Genomic DNA, 17,863 nt, shown 5'->3' with positions numbered 1-17,863 from the left:
CAGTGAGACCATCCTGGCTAACACAATGAAACCCCATCTCTACTAAAAATACAAAAAAGTAGCCAGGCGTGGTGGCACACGCCTGAGTCCCAGCTACTCGGGAGGCTGAGGCAGGAGAACCCAGGAGGTGGAGGTTGCAGTGAGCCGAGGTCGCGCCACTGCACTCCAGCCTGGGTGACAGAGCAAGACTCTGTCTAAAAAAAAAAAATAGAAATACATGTATTTTTGAGACAGGGTCTCTCTCTGTCCCCTAGGCTGGAGTGCAGTGGTGCAATCTCGGCTCACTGCAACCTCTGCCTCCTGGGTTTCAAGTGATTCTTGTGCCTTAGCCTCCCGACTAGCTGGGATTACAGGAAGCGCTATCACACCCAGCTAATTTTTGCATTTTTTGGAAGAGGTGGGGTTTCACCATGTTGGCCAGGTTGGTCTCCAACTCCTGACCTCAAGTGATCTGCCTCGGCCTCCCAAAGTGCTGGGATGACAGGCATGAGCCACTGCACCCGGCCCCAGATTTACATTTAAATCTTATTATAAGACAAATTTTCTTTGCTTGAAGAACACTTTTGTTTTTGTTTTTCGACAGGATCTTGCTCTGTTGCTGGAGTGGTATGCAGTGACATGATCACAACTCACTGCAGCCTCCATCTCCCAAGGTCAAGCAATCCTCTTGCCTCAGCCCCCCGAGTAGCTGGGATTACAGGTGCCCGCCACCACGGCCAGCTAATTTTTGTATTTTTTGTAGAGACGGGGTTTCACCAGGTTGCCCAGGCTGGTCTTGAACCTCTGTGCTCAAGCCATTCTCTCACTTCGGCCTCCCAAAATGCTGGGATTATAGGCATGAGTCACCACACCTGGCCTGATGAACATTTTAAATTATTTATCTAAAGCTCTCTATAAATTTAGTCATCTGAAATTAGGTCCTCCTCTTTCACTTTATTTTTATTCAAATTAAAAGCTCTCTTTTGGGCCATAATGTCATAATGCTTAAATACTTATCCTGATTATGAGGGTAGTGTGACTGCAGTGAGTTCATACAAAGCATCTGGAAGAAAGATCTGAATTGACTCAGAAATAACAATGACTAAAAAAACAGATATACCTCCAAATAATACAAAGGTACACATATACAGGGTTATGTATTACAGTATTATTTGGAGTTATAAAACATTGAAAACTACCTAAATATACCAAACATGGGAGACTGGTTGAATACATTAAGGTATAAATAGAGAACTAGGTGCTACATATACAACTGTTTTATTTATTTATTTATTTTTTGAGACGGAGTCTCACTCTTGTTGCCCAGGCTGAAGTACAATGGTGTGATCTCAGCTCACCGCAACCTCCGCCTCCCAAGTTCAAGTGATTCTCCTGCCTCAGGCTCCCAAGTAGCTGGGACTAGAGGCGCCCGCCACCATGCCCGGCTAATTTTTTGTATATTTAGTAGAGATAGGGTTTCACCATGTTAGCCAAGCTGGTCTTGGACTCCTGACCTAAGGTGATGCACCTGCCTCGGCCTCCCAAAGTGCTAGGATTACAGGCGTGAGTCACTGTGCCCAGCCTACAACTGTTTTAAAAAGAAAAATGAGGAAAAACTTTATGAGCTTATACGGAAAAAGTTCCAGGAGATACTGGATTGGTAAGAAAAAAAAAAAAAAAAAGAGCAAGAGAGGCTCAGTGGCTTGAGCCTGTAATCCCAGCAATTTGGGAGGCTTGGGCCCAAGAGTAAGACCACCCTGGGCAACATAGCAAGACTTCATCTTTACAAAAAAAATCTGTAAATAAAAAATTAGCCAGATGTGGTGGCGGGAGCCTGCAGTCCCAGCTGCTCAGAAGACTGACGTGGGAGGATCTCTTGAGCCCAGAAATTAAATGCTGCTGTGAGCTCTGACTGTACCACTATACTTCCAGCCTGGGCAAAAGGGGTTGAATCTGTCTTTAATAACAACATCAAAAAAAGCCAGGTGTGGGCCGGGCATGGTGGCTCACACCTATAATCCCAACGCTTTGGAAGGCTGAAGCAGGTGGATCTCTTGAGGTCAGGAGTTCGAGACCAGCCTGGCCAACATGGTGAAATCCTGTCTCTCTAAAAATACAAAAAAATTAGCTGGGTGTGGTGGTGCGTGCCTGTAATCCCAGCTACTCAGGAGGCTGAGACACAAGAATCACTTGAACCCAGGAGGCAGAGGTTGCAGCGAGCTGAGATCACCCCACTGCACTCCAGTCTGGGCAACAGAGAAAGCCTCTGTCTCTGGAAGAAAAGAAAAAAAAGGCCAGGTGTGTTGGCTCGCACTTGTAATCCCAGCACTTTGTGAGGCCTAGATGGAAGCATCACCTGAGCCCAGAGGCAGCCTGGGCAACATAGTGAGACCGTCTCTACAAAAAATAAAGAAACATTAGCTGTGTGTGGCCAGGTGCAATGGCTCATGCCTGTAATCCCAGCTATTAGGGGGGTAGAGGCAGGAGAATAGCTTGAGCCCAGGAGTTCAAGACCTGCCTGGGCAATATAGTGAGACCCCCGTTCTCCACAAAAGGGGGAAAACAAAAAAGGCGAAGGAGAAAATTAGCTGAGCATGGTGGCATGGCATGTGCCTGTAGTCCCAGCTACTCAGGAGGCTGAGGTGTGACAATTGCTTTGGCCCGGGAGGTCAAGGCTGCAGTGAGCCATGATCATGCCACTGCACTCCAGTCCAGACTGGAAGACAGAATGAGACTCTTGTCTCCAAAACACACAAAAAAACAAAGAACATATATAGTATGCTACCGTTTATTTAAGAAAGAGGGAGAAATAAGAAGACATATATCTATCCCATGTTTTTAAAAACAATAAGCTTGGTTCCCTCAAGGGATGAAAGGAGTTGGGGGTAACATGGGAAGGGATTTAGAAGAGAATAACACTTCTGGGTATATGTTTTTCTATAGATAATGGTTTATATATTAAAAAAATTAAAGATAGGACAGCGGGGAGTGAGGGGGAGGATGAAAACAAGCAAGATAAACACAACTGTATTTCAAATGAGTAATACCACCAGGCAAAGAGGGAAAACAACAACAACAAAACAAATTCTAAGTAACCTATTAACACATTTGATGATCATGTCGTGGGCAGGACAGGCAGGAGCAGAGCTGCATGCGCATTCTCAATCCTTTCCCGGATGTTTGGTCTTCTGGAAGTATGAGGGAAACAATTCTAAAACTATTTGAGAAGTAGAGGTTGAGTAGCTCTTACCTGAAATGCTTGGGATCAGAAGTATTTCAGATTTTGACATTTTTTCTAAATTATGGAATATTTGCATATATCTAACGAGGTGTCTCAGAGATGAGACTCAACCAAGTCTAAACACGAAATGCATTTGTTTCATAAATGCCTTATACATACAGCCTGAAGGCAATTTTATTTTTCTTTTTCTGAACACTTATCCCCAAGTTCTAATAAAGGTAATTCTACACAATATTTTAAATAACATTTGCAACTTGTCACTTGGGGTCAGTCAGGTGTGGAACTGTCCACTTGTAGTGTCATGTTGGCACTCAAAAAGTTTTGGATTTTGAAGCATTTTGGATTTTTGGACTTGGGCTGCTCATCCTATATTACAGAATTGAGCAAATGAATCAATCTATTGATATTATTGGGAGTCAGAGTTCTCACTATAGAAGAAGAGGGATATAAATAAATGGTATGAGAGAAGATAAAGAATTCTGTGGGGATAGACCGGAATTAGAAGCATCACTGTAGCCTAATGATTTCTAAAGTAAGTATGTGTACATGTAGGTACTTATCAGCAGTTTTCAACTGGTGACACTGGCAATGTTTGGAGATAATTTTCTTTGTAGCATCTAGTGGGTGGAAGCCAGAGATGTTGCTAACAACCAACATTATACAAGACAGCCCCCACAATAAAGAATTATTTGGCCCAAAATGTCAATCGTGCCAAGACTGAGAAAACACTTGTATATGTCTATACTAAGGTGTCAGTACATGTATTTATACGTGCATGTATTTTCTACCTCTGTCTACTTAAAGGGCCCAGAAGCAAAGACATCCCAGTAATAATGCCCATAATACATATCACGGGCCACTAAGAAGAACCAAAGCTTGTTGGAGAAAGAGCTGATTCTAGAATTAAGGCAGGATAGGTACATAGTAAACCTGGAACATCTTGTTATTCTAGAAAGTAAGGAAGTAATCCCCCAAAATGATAGGAGCATACAAAGCATCAACTGAGGGGGCTCTCATGGGCCAAATTTGGGACAATTCAAGTATGAAAACACAGAGAATAGTAATGAATGATAAACTATGGAAAATATAAGAACTCATGAGTTCACATCAATAATGAAAAGACAGCCAGGTGTGGTGGCTCACATCTGTAATTCCAGCACTTTGGGAGGCCAAGGTGGGCGCATCACCTGAGGTCAGGAGTTCAAGACCAGCCTGGCCAACATGGTGAAACCCTGTCTCTACTAAAAATACAAAAATTAGCTGGGCGTGGTGGCAGGTGCCTGTAATCTCAGCTACTTGGGAGGCTGAGGCAGGAGAATCGTTTGAACCCGGGAGGCAGAGGTTGGAGTGAGCCAAAATCGCAGCACTGCACTCTGTACACTCCAGCCTGGGTAATAGAGTGAGACTCCATCTCCCAAAAAAAACAAAAACAAAAAAAAGAAAAAAGTAAATAAAAAGAAGAAAAAGAAAGTCCCTTGCTTACATCAAAATGATGAGTGCTGCCTGTAGTGTGGAATGAGTGGTGGTGTAAACCATCACTCTATAACCACTGTAGTATAGATGGTTCAGGCGAGAATTAATAGACCTCAAATCCAGGAGGGAAATACTGGTGGAAAACATGAATGTCTGCATGGTCTTAAAGTACTTCCCACTTATTTGTGGTAAAGAAAATAATAGTAACTACACAGTGGAAAAATCAATCATCTTGGTTGAGGATGAAAATTGAGGGGCAGATGACCATTATGTCTCTCTAAATGCAACTCTCTTAAGAAGAATACAAACTAGTTATGTAGTATTCTGGCCAAGAATGCATAACCTGAATCTAATCATGAGGAAACACTAGAAAAGTACAATATGAGCATTTTCGGAGGCCAAGGTGGACGGATCACCAGGTCAGGAGTTTGAGACCAGTCTGGCCAATACAGTGAAACCCCGCCTCTACTAAAAATACAAAAAATAAGCCGGGTGTGGTGGTTTGTGCCTGTAATTCCAGCTACTCAGGAGGCTGAGGCAGGAGAATAGTGTGAACCCAGGAAGCAGAGGTTGCAGTGAGCTGAGATCACACCATTGCACTCCAGCCCGGGTGACAGTGCGAGGCTCCGTCTCAAAAAAAAAAAAAAAAAAAAAAAAGGACAATATGAGAAATACTCTATTTTAAAACAAAGACTATTCCTCAAAAACATTAAGATCAAAAAAAAAAAAAAAAGACAAAGACAAAGAAAAGCTGAGGAACTGTTCCAGATTAAATGTGACTGAAGACACATGAGGGCTAAATGAAATACCTGATCCTGGACGGGATGATGTACGACAGTAACAAAGTGCTACAAAGGACATTATGGAATCAACTGACAAAACTGGAATATGGAAGGTTAAATTTAATAAAACTGCTAGCTATACTGTGGTTTTATAGAATATCCTTATTTTTAGGAACTACTTAAGTTTATTTGTGGGAAAAGGTATTTCTTTGATATATGCAACTTACTCTCAAATGGCTTAAGAAAAACCTATTGCGTACTGCACACACACACCCCCAATACACAGAGTGCAAATGATAAAGCAAATGGTACAAAATGTTAAGAATGGGTATATTTCAAAAAACATTAGTATGCTTTGTGTTAATCTTGCAACTTCATAAATTTGAAATTACTTCCAAATAAAAATTGTTGAAACGCCACAGAAATTTTTTTTTAAATTGTAAAAATGTAGAACATACTCATGCCTGTAATCCCAGCACTTCGGGATGCCAAAGCAGGTGGATCATGAGGTCAGGAGTTAGAGACCAGCCTGGCAAAGATGGTGAAACCCTGTCTCTACTAAAAATATAAAAATTAGCTGGGTGTGGTGGCAGATGCCTGTAATCCCAGCTACTTGGGAGGCTGAGGCAGGAGAATTGGTTGAACCCTGGAGGTGGAGGTTGCAGTGAGCCGAGATCGCACCACTGCACTCCAGCCTGGGCAACAGAGCAAGACTCCATCTCAAAAAAAAAAAAAAAAAAGCCGGGCGCGGTGGCTCACGCCTGTAATCCCAGCACTTTGGGAGGCCGAGGCGGGCGGATCACAAGGTCAGGAGATCGAGACCATCCTGGCTAACACGGTGAAACCCCGTCTCTACTAAAAATACAAAAAATTGGCCGGGCGAGGTGGCAGGCGCCTGTAGTCCCAGCTACAAGGGAGGCTGAGGCAGGAGAATGGCGTGAACCCTGGGGGGCGGAGCCTGCAGTGAGCCGAGATCACGCCACTGCACTCCAGCCTGGGTGAAAGAGCAAGACTCCGTCTCAAAAAAAAAAAAAAAAAAAAGGTAGAACATAAAACTACATTTTCCCATTTTGTTTTTTTGTTTTTAAGGCTAGTCAGGTGAAGCAGGGGGAGTGGAAAATCCCCCTATGTTCTTCACCTATAAAAATGGAATGCTATAAAATACTCTAAAAGAGAGGGGGTCAAACCATTTCACACCTCTCTCATTAAAGCATCTGCATTAATTATTTTATTAGCTACCTCATAAAGTTCAAATTCTTCAAATTCTGTAATGGCCATTGGAAGATAAAAGAAACACAACAAGGCAAAGGAAAGGCATCAGTGATAACAAGAACAAAACAGCTTTCATTTTTCTAAGGCATAAATTCCAGACCAAAAAGAGGTTTAGAAGAGCTTTGAAGCAATTGAATATAATATTTTAAAAGATAAGCTTAGGGGCCAGGCGCAGTGGCTCACGCCTGTAATCCCAGCACTTTGGGAGGCCGAGGTGGGTGGATCACGAGGTCAGGAGATCGAGACTATCCTGGCTAACACGGTGAAACCCCGTCTCTACTAAAAATACAAAAATTAGCCGGGCGTGGTGATGGGCACCTGTAGTCCCAGCTACTCGGGAGGCTGAGGCAGGAGAATGGCATGAACCCAGGAGGCAGAGCTTGCAGTGAGCCGAGACTGCGCCACTGCACTCCAGCCTGGGTGACAGAACGAGACTCCATCTCAAAAAAAAAAAATGGACAAGCTTAGGGTAAAACTTATCCCAACTGACTTGTCTGTTTTGCATTAAACTTACATACAATCAAATCACAAGGGTGAATAATGCTATATCATAGCCGGGCAAAGTGGCTCATGCCTGTAATCCCAGCACTTTGGGAGGCCGAGGTGAGTGGATCACTTGAGGTCAGGAGTTCGAGACCAGCCTGGACAACATGGTGAAACCCCATCTATCATAGCCGGGCAAAGTGGCTCATGCCTGTAATCCCAGCACTTTGGGAGGCCGAGGTGAGTGGATCACTTGAGGTCAGGAGTTCGAGACCAGCCTGGACAACATGGTGAAACCCCATCTCTACTAAAAATACAAAAATTAGCTGGGCATGGTAGCAGGTGCCTGTAATCCCAGCTACTTGGGAGGCTGAGGCAGGAGAATAGCTTGAACCCGTGAAGCGGAGGTTGAAGTGAGCTGAGATGGCGCCATTGCACTCCAGCCTGGGTGACAAGAGCGAAAAACTCCTTCTCAGAAAAAATACATAAATTTTAAAAATAATGCTATATCATAATAAGACTGTTTTAAAATCAGACCAAACTGCCTAAACCAATATTGGAACACTGGTAAAAATAGTTTTAATCTTAGAAGAGACCTCCCAAAGCTGTATTTTAGTTTACTACTTTCTCTCTCAGGGAGATGTTTTTTAAAGCACAAAACAAAGAAACTTACAGTTCATCTCGTTGTCTCTGGGACAGCACCATCTTGGCTGTAATGTCAAGCTTATCTGATATAGTGGTATGTCCCTCCTTTGGGAAATCAAAAAGCTTTTTGATCCGTGGACTTATAATTTAAATATGCCACTAAGTGTCTTCCACACAGGGGAAAATGATTCTTTCACAAATGAATTCAACTAGTAACCAGAAGATATTCAACAAGTAAGATTCATTCCACCTAAGGAGAAAGAGAAGAACAAAAAAGATTATTTCACTTAAAATTTATTTCTAAATTATTAGTTATAGTACTCATTTTCAAAGATAAATTTTATTGTGATGTTAGTATAAATATTAGATGATTTTCCACTTATAGTGAAAGTCAACTAATGTCAAAAACCATACTGTTTTATGTCTTTTAAATAATTCAATGACCCAAAACAGCATTACTTTTAAATTTAACATACATCTACCCACTCCTAATCATGTTAACCTGCCAGATACATTTGATTTCAAATATTAACATGTAACTCTAAAAGAATGTAATTCTCTCTTAGAGACAAAAAGTAAAATTTCAAATTTACAAAAAAGGTATAAAAGGTAAAACAGATAAGGGTTTCATGAACTGCACAAGCCGAACAGTGCCAACTATAACTGAAGTAACCTTCAAGGTTGAGTGTTAGTCACCAATAACCTTAGAATGGCTGGTATTTATAACATACACTGCTTAGCAATCTTACGCTTTTTATTGTTTTTTTGGAGACAGGTTCTCACACAGGTTGGAGTGCGGTGGCATGATCACAGCTTACTGCAGCCTTCCCCCTCTGGGCTTAAGTGATCCTCCCACCTCAGCTTCCCAAGCAGCTAGGACTACAGGCACACACTACCATGTCCAGCTAATTCTCAAATTTTTTTTTGTAGAGACATGTCTCCCTACATTGCTGATCTCAAACTCCTGTATTCATGGGATCCTCCTGCCTCAGTCTCCCAAAGTGCTGGAATCTTATGCTTTCTTAACCAATGTACCTAATTTAAGAAATGTATTTGAGATGGTGTTATTTAAAATAGAGGCTACTGGTATATATAAAATTTGATTGGAAGAGGCAATTCAAGGCAGTAAAAAAATCATCCTCCAAATGATATGAAATTAACATGTAATGGCCGGGCGCGGTGGCTCACGCTTGTAATCCCAGCACTTTGGGAGGCCGAGGCGGGTGGATCACGAGGTCAGGAGATCGAGACCATGGTGAAACCCCATCTCTACTAAAAATACAAAAAATTGGCCACGCGTGGTGGCGGGCGCCTGTAGTCCCAGCTACTCGGAGAGGCTGAGGCAGGAGAATGGCGTGAACCTGGGAGGTGGAGCTTGCAGTGAGCCGAGATTGCGCCACTGCACTCCAGCCTGGGTGAGAGAGCAAGACTCCGTCTCAAAAAAAAAAAAAAGAAAAAGAAATTAACATGTAATGAAGACCCTGTGGGACAACCAATCTAGAAACCTATCATGGACAGAAGAGTTAAGGACCATTTCCTGAGTACCTTTCAAATGCAATTCCAGTCACTGCTCCAGGCACTGGGAATACAGTAATGAATAAGCCAGTGAAGAAAGAAAAATGAGAGGCGGGGTGTGGTGGCTCACACATGTAATCCCAGTACTTTGGGAGGTTAAGGCAGGAGGATCACTTGAGCCCAGGAGTTCAAGACCAGCCTGGGAAACATAGGAGACCCCATCTCTACAGAAAATTTTAAAAATTAAGTAGGTGTGATGGTGCATGCTTACTTGAGAAGCTAAGGCAGGAGGAATGCTTGCCACCCAAGAGTTCAAGGTTATGATAAGCTACGATCATGCCACTGCACTCCAGCCTAGGTGACAAAGCGAGACCCAATTTCTTTTAAAGGAAAAAAAAAACGCATACCTTTGGGTTTCAAATATGAGCCCTGAGGCCAGGCATGGTGGCTCATGTCTGTAATCCTAGCACTTTGGGAGGCTGAGGCGGGCGGACCACTTGAGGTCAGGAGTTTGCGACCAGCCTGGCCAACACAGTGAAATCCCGTCTCTACCAAAAATACAAAAATTTGCGAGAAATCACTTGAACCTGGGAGACAGAGGTTGCAGTGAGCCGACATCGTGCCACTGTACTCCAGCCTGGGCAACAGAGGGAGACTCCATCTCAAAAACAAACAAACGAAAAACGAACATGAGCCCTGAGTGAAAAAGTGACAGCTCAGGTGCTCGCTATGACAACTGCTATTTCATTAGAGATCCTTATCTGAAGAACAATTCTAGTAAATATAAGCAGGAATTTATTTTATAATCCTTAATGGTTCTTCTGACCTGGAGCCCAGCTAACTGCAAATGATAGCTGAAAGCCATCACTATCACTCCATCTAAATTGAGAAATATGATTAGAATCAGTAAGCAATAGTGGAACTGGAACCAAACACAGACAGGCCAGTAAACCATACTTCTTTGGTACTTAACAACTCCCAATTATTCAAGTCTCACTTTTCTTCATACTGTTTCTTTTTTGAGATGGGGTCTTATTTTGTTGTCCAGGCTGGCATACAGTGGCAGCATAATCAAGGTTCATTGCAGCCTCAACCAGCTGGGCTAAGGTATCCCCCCACCTCAGCCTCTTGAGTAGCTAAGACTACAGGCATGTGCCACCAGCCCCAGCTAATTTTTCTTTTTTTTTTTGTATTTTTCTATTTTTGTAGAGACAAGGTTTTGCCACGTTGCCCAGGCTGGTCTCAAATTTCTGAACTCAAGCAATCCTCCTGGCTCGGCCTCCCAAAGTCCTAGGATTACAAGCGTGAGCCACCATGCCTGGCTCAATTATATAGAGTGAAAATGAGGTATGGCAAAAAACCCTGCTTTAATCAGAAAAAAACCCCCACTATATTATGTACATTACGGAGTCCAATTTAATTATAAACAGATCTCTGCTAGCCAAAAAAGCAAATCAATGTACAAGAATAATGACAGTATCGAGCATGGTGGCTCATGCCTGTAATCCCAACACTTTGGGAGGCTGAGGTGGGAGAATTGCTTGAGCCCAGGAGTTTGAGACCAGCCTGGGAAACACAGCGAGACCTTGCCTCTACAAGTAAAAAAAAACTGGCCGGGCATGGTGGCACAAACCTATAGTCAGTCCCAGCTACTCAGGAGGCAGAGGCAGGAGGGTTGCTTGAGCCCAGGAGGTCAAGGCTGCAGTGAACCATGATTGTGGCACTGTACTCCAGGCTGGGCACCAGAGAGAAACTCTGTCTCTTAAGAAATAAAAATAAAAGAATGATGACAGTACTGGCACAGTAGGATTATCTAATAATGATAAAACACATACACAAATCATTAAATATACTGGTATACTGAACAAATTTATTCATTCAACAAATATATAAAGAACACTTAATTTATATTATGTGCTAGGTATTGTCTTAAATACCATGTTTAATGGGGAAAAGGACTTGGTCTTTTTTTTTTTGAGACAGAGTTTCACTCTTGTTGCCCAGGAGGGCATTGGCACAATCTCAGCTCACTGCAACCTCCGCCTCCCAGCTTCAAGTGATTCTCCTGCCTCAGCCTCCTGAGTAGCTGGGATTACAGGCACCCACCACCATGCCTGGCTACTTTTTGTATTTTTAGTAAAGACGGGGTTTCACCATGTTGGCCAGGCTGGTCTCAAACTCCTGACTTCAAGTGATCCACCAGCCTTGGTCTCCCAAAGTGTTTGGATTACAGGCGTGAGCCACCACACCCGGCTGGACTTGGTCTTTACATTCAAGAAGTTACAGTCTACTGGAAGCGTCAGCCAAGAAGGCAATTAAAACAGCTTGAATAATGTAACAAGTATTGCCACCTGCGGGTGATGACTTCGGGACGAAGCTAGGCAAGCAAACAGGCCACAGAATAAACTCAGGTCTTTATAATTTATCCCAGGGCCAATAGGGAGCCATTAGATAAGATTTTAGAAAAAAAAAATCACTCTCACTTACATAGTGAAGAATAGACCAGAAAGGAAACTTGCAGTAATGAAGGTGACAGATGACAGAGATCTACATTAGGACAACAGGAGTAAATAAAGAGAATGAGATGCGTTTAAGTTGTTTACTGGGTAAATCTTACAGGACTAGTGACTCAATGTGGACAGCCAGAAAGGGAGAAAGTCAGTCAAGAAGTCAAGTGATTTCTGGCTTACAATTAAGTTGAGACTGGGCGCGGTGGCTCATGCCTGTAATCTCAGGACTTTGGGAGGCCAAGGTGGGTGATCACCTGAGGTCAAGAGTTCAAGACCAGCCTGGCCAACATGGCAAAACCCCGTCTCTACTAAAAAGACAAAAAATTAGCTGGGCATGGTGGCGAGCGCCTGTAATCCAGCTACTTGAGAGGCTGAGGCAGGAGAACAGCTGGAACCTGGGAGGTGGAGGTTGCAGTTGAGCCGAAATCGAGCCATTGCACTCCAGGGTGGGCAACAGAGTGAGACTCCATCTCAAAAAACAAACAAACAAAAAAACTAAACTAAATTGAACAGGAAACTAGAATGTGTGAGGGGATGAGGAAAGTATGATTAACTCCATTTTACGTATGTTGATTCTAAGAGGCCTGTGAAATTTCCAGTACCAAACTGTAACAAACAAGTTAGTTCTGAAGGGAACCAACCTATCAAAAAAAAAAAAAAAAAAAAAAAAGTTTGGTACTTTTTATTTAGAAATGTTTTCTGAAACCACAGCAGTGGATAAGATTACCCATGGAGACTGTGCAGAGCAACACCTATATTTAAAAGAGCCTACAGTGAAGCTCAAAGTAACAGTTCAACAGGTAAAAGAGAAAGAGGAGAGAGTATGTCTCAAAAGCCAAGAGAGTATTTCAAGGAAGCAATCAACAATATCCAAAGCTGTCCAACTATCAAGCAAAGGTTGGATGGGTCTGTTGTATTCAGCAAGGAGCTCATTGATAACCTTGATGAGAATGGTTTCAGTAAAATGGTTTCACATGGCAAAAATAATATTTAAATGAGGAAAGAGATGAAGCAGAGATGGTACCATAAACAAATATTTTAAAAGTAGATGAAAATATTGAAAAGCAGTTTTTCTCTTTCTTCCCCCAGCCAAATTAGATACTTAAATCTTGATAGTCTAGGTATGACGCCTTATAAACAAAAAAAAAAAAAAAAAGAGAGAGAAATCCTGGCTGGGCGCCGTGGCTCACACCTGTAATCCCAGCACTTTGGGAGGCTGAGGCAGGTGGATTACCTGAGGTCAGGAGTTCAAGACCAGCCTGACCAACATGGCAAAACCCCATCTCTACTAAAAACACAAAAATTAGCTGGTCGTGGTAGCAGGCACCTGTAATCCCAGCTACCTGGGAGGCTGAGGGAGGAGAAGTGCTGGAACCCGGGAGGCGGAGGTTGCAGTGAGCTGAGATTGCATCACTGCACTCCAGCCCTGGCAACAGAGCGAAACTCCAGCTCCAAAAAAAAAAAAAAGTAAAAGTAAAAGAAAAAAAGAAATCTTGATGGTGGAGAAAAAGACCACAGGAGAAATGAAGAAATAATTAACCAAAAGCCTAGTAAAACAACAAAAAGACAACCAGATCATGGGTATGATTATAGTTATGTATCTATAAAACTATAGTTTATATTGGTGTAGTGATGGAATAACAATTACCATCTATGAAGTATTCTTGCCATGAAAATCAAACTTGAATCAAGCCTCTGGCTCCAACTATCAATCTGCAAGAAGTATAGAGGGCAGATGAATACAGTGTACACCTCAGTATCCATGGGGCAATGGTTCTAGGACCTCCAGAATTTTGGTATCCGAGGTTGCTCAAATCCCTGATGAAAAATGGTGTAGTATTTACATATAACCTACGCATATCTACCCCTATAATATAATGGATTACATATAATACTCAATACAATGTAAATATTATGTAAATAGTTGTTATAATGTGTTATTAAGAGAATGACAAGAATAAAAGTCTGTATATAATTCAGTACAGACGTATTTTTTTTCTAATATTTTCGATCTGGGATTGAATTCACAGATGCAGAACCCGCAGATACAGAGGGCCAACTGTATGTGAGAGAACACCATGAGGGTACAATCAACAAAATCCAGACTGTGAAAAGTCCTATAGAACAAATGACCCAGTTTCTTCAATAAATACCAAGGGAAGAAAAAAGAGATAGAAAGGGAAACCTATGGATTAAGTGAGACAGGTGACATATCAACCAATTGCAATTTATAGACTTAATTTAAATCTATATTTGGACAAATTGTAAAATAAGCCAATGAACAAACTTGGGGAAATTTGAACACTGGCTGGACATCTGGTAATACTAAATAACTGAATTTTTTTAGAAGTGTTAACAGTATTGTGGTTATTTTTAAAAGTCTTTCAGAAATACACAATGAGGCTGAGTGTGGAGGCTCACTCCTGAAATCCCAAGACTTCGGGAGGCCAAGGCAGGAGGACTGCTTGAGGCCAGGAGTTCAAGACCAGCCTGAGCAACACAGCAAGACCCCCATCTCTACAAAAAGAAAATAAACAATGAAAAAGCTACATCAAATCAAAGTAAAATAATATCATGTCTGTGACTTGGGTAATGACAGTGAATGAGAGAGATACATGAAACAAGACAGGCTTTGAATTGCTAACTGTTGAGGCTGGGTAATGGGTACATACGGGTTCATCACACTATTCTCTAACTCTGTGTAAGGGTCTGACGTTTTCCATAATAAAATATTTTTTAAAAAATCAGAAGGAGAGGAATTAAAGGATCATGGCAGATGGGAGGCAGGACTAGATTGCAGCTTCGGACAGAGCAGCATGCAGAGGCTTGCACTGTGAATTTTAGCTCCAGATCCACTGCAAGAACAAACTAGCAATCCAAAGAGGATCCACAGACCCTCTGAAGGAAGCGGACTGCTCCTGCAGGACCCAGGAGACACCCCAAATACTGTGAGTGCCCCAATTGCAGAAGTGAGAAAGGAAGACCCTCCTCTCCTGAGCACACACCCCCACTGGAGAAGCTGAAGGTCTGTTTGCGGTTGAAGTTTCAGACTTTAACTTAGAGAGCCACGCAAAATGCAGGGGTAGAGGATGCAGCAAAAAGGCCCCGGGAGCTCACTGGATCCCCAAGCAGCCCATTCTTGCCTGGCACCACAGGGAGGGTGGCCAGAGCAGGAGGGGGTAAAACCCCACACGGAGAAGGAATTCTCTAGCTAAATTTTGTAACCATTTGAATGGGGTGGGAAGCCTCCTGGCCAGAACTCAGGGGAGGGTGAGAATCCGGCATGCAGACTTCACAGGCTAGAGAAGAACTAAAGCCCTTTTCTTTCGCCGCTGGGAGGCAGACAGCCTGAGCCAAGTTTCCTTTCTTTCTTTTTTCTTTCTTTTCTTTTCTTTTTTTTTTTTTTTTTGAGACAGAGCATCTTGCTCTGTCGCCCAGGCTGAAGTACAGTGGTCCAACCTCGGCTCACTGCAGCCTCTGCCTCCCGAGTAGCTGGGATTACAAGCACATGCCACCACGCCTGGCTAATTTTTGTATTTTTAGTAGAGACAAGGTTTCACCATGTTGGTCAGGCTGGTCTCAAACTCATGACCTGAGGTGATCCACTGCCTCAGCCTCCCAAAGTGCTGGGATTGCAGGCGTGGGCCACCGCGCCCGGCCTTGTCATAATTTTTAATGACTGCATGATATTTGATCATGTGGATGTACTATTTTTAACAATCTTTTATTGCTAGATATTTAAATCATGTCTATTTTCAATTACCAGCTTGAAGACAGTAACCCAACCCAACAAAGACAAAGAAAAAAGAATAAGAAAATATGAACAAAGCCTCCAAGAAGTCTGGGATTATGTTAAATGACCAAACCTAAGAATAATCAGTGTTCCTGAGGAAGAAGAGAATTCTAAAAGCGTGGAAAACATATTTGGGAGAATAACTGAGGAAACTCCCCTGGCCGTGCTAGAGACCTAGACATTCAAATATAAGAAGCACAAAGAACACCTGGGAAAGTCACTGCAAAAAGATCTTCACTAGGCACACTGTCATCAGGTTATCCAAAGTTAAGACGATGGAGAGAGTCTTAAGAGCTGTGCGACAGAAGCAACAGGTAACCTATAAAGGAAACCTATCAGATTAACAGCAGATTTCTCAGCAGAAACCCTACAAGCTAGAAGGGATTAGGGCCTTATCTTCAGCCTCCTCAAACAAAACAATTACCAGCCAAGAATTTTATATCCAGTGAAACTAAGCATCGTGTATGAAGGAAAGCTACAGTCATTTTCAGACAAACAAATGCTGAGAGAATTCACCATTACCAAGCCACCATTACAAGAACTGCTAAACGGAGCTCTAAATCTTGAAACAAATCCTTGAAACACATCAAAACAGAACCTCTTTAAATCATAAATCACATAGGACCTACAAAACAAAAATTCAAGTTAGAAAGCAAAAGCAAAAAACAAACAAAAAAAAAACCCAAAGTACACAGGCAACAAAGAGCATGATGAATGCCGCGGTACCTCACATTTCAATACTAACACTGAATGTAAATGGGCTAAATACTCCACTTAAAAGATGCAGAACTGCAGACTGAATAAGAACTCACCAACCATCTGCAGCCCTCAGAGACTCACCTAAAGCATAAGGACTCACATAAATTTAAAGTAAAGGGGTGGAAAAGGGCATTTCATGCAAATGGACACCAAAAGCAAGCAGGGGCAGCTATTCTCATATCAGACAAAACAAATTTTAAAGCAACAGCAGTTAAAAGAGACAAAGAGGGACGTTATATAATAGTAAAAGGCCTTGTCCAACAGGAAAATACCACAATCCTAAACATACATGCACCTAACACTGGAGTGCCCAAATTTATAAAACAATTCCTAATAGACCTAAGAAATGAGACAGACAGCAACACAATAATAGTGGGGGACTTCAATACTCCACTGACAGCACTAGACAGGTCATCATGACAGAAAGTCAACAAAGGAACAATGGATTAAAACTATACCCTGGAACAAACGGACTTAACAGATATACACAGAACATTTCATCCAATAACCACAGAATACACATTCTATTCAACAGCGCATGGAACTTTCTCCAAGGCAGACCACAAAACGAGCATCAATTTAAGAAAATTGAAATTATATCAAGCACTCTCTCAGACCACAATGGAATAAAACTGAAAATAAACTCCAAAAGGAACCTTCAAAATCGTGCAAATACATGGAAATTAAATAACCTGTTCCTGAATGAGCACTGGGTCAAAAATGAAATCAAGATGGAAATTTAAAAATTCTTTGAACTAAATGACAATAATGACACAACCTATCAAAACCTCTGGGATACAGCAAAGGCAGTGCTAAGAGGAAAGTTCATAGCCCTAAACGCCTACATCAAAAAGTCTCAAAGAGCACAGACAGACAATCTAAGGTCACACCTCAAGGAACTAGAGAAACAGAAACGAACCAAACCCAAACCTAGCAGAAGAAAATAAATAACCAAGATCAGGGCAGAACTAAATGAAATTGAAACAAACAAACAAACAAACACAGTAAAAAAGATAAATGAAACAAGCTGGTTCTTTGAAAAGATAAAATGAAATTGATAGATCATTAGCAAGATTAACCAAGGAAAGCAGAGAGAAAATCCAAATAACCTCACTAAGAAACTAAACAGGAGATATTACAACTGACACCACAGAAATACAAAAGATCATTCAAGGCTACTGTGAACACCTTTACACACAGAAATGAGAAAACCTAGAAGAGATGGATAAATTCTTGGAAAAATACAACCCTCCTCACATAAATCAGGAAGAATTAGATACGCTGAACGGACCAGTAACAAGCAGTGAGATTGAAACAGTAATTAAGAAATTACCAACAAAAAAAGGTCCAGGACCAGACGGATTCACAGCAGAATTCTACCAGACATCCAAAGAAGAGTTGGTACCAATTC

The 17,863-nt window shown here is 41.9% G+C and overlaps 1 protein-coding gene across 5 annotated transcripts in view; it reads right to left on the bottom strand.

Moving 5' to 3' along the window:
• PAFAH1B1 (platelet activating factor acetylhydrolase 1b regulatory subunit 1) overlaps window positions 1–17,863 on the bottom strand; it is a 92,389-nt gene that overhangs the window by 38,235 nt on the left and 36,291 nt on the right. For 3 of the 5 annotated variants that reach the window (XM_063629739.1, XM_055257985.2, XM_063629740.1), the window contains exon 2: window positions 7,904–8,125. In XM_063629739.1, coding sequence (XP_063485809.1) covers window positions 7,904–7,935 — 32 coding nt within the window. In that variant the 5' untranslated portion in view covers window positions 7,936–8,125. Of the gene's footprint in view, window positions 1–7,903; window positions 8,126–9,797; window positions 10,052–13,548; window positions 13,614–17,863 lie in introns of all 5 variants that reach the window. The other 2 variants (XM_063629738.1, XM_055257986.2) reach the window with 2 other exon arrangements.

The sequence above is a fragment of the Symphalangus syndactylus genome, chromosome 20 (assembly GCF_028878055.3).
Source record: "Symphalangus syndactylus isolate Jambi chromosome 20, NHGRI_mSymSyn1-v2.1_pri, whole genome shotgun sequence".
Classification (NCBI taxonomy): domain Eukaryota; kingdom Metazoa; phylum Chordata; class Mammalia; order Primates; family Hylobatidae; genus Symphalangus; species Symphalangus syndactylus.
Note: the sequence above shows the minus strand (reverse complement) of the source record. Positions and strands in the feature narration are given on the sequence as shown.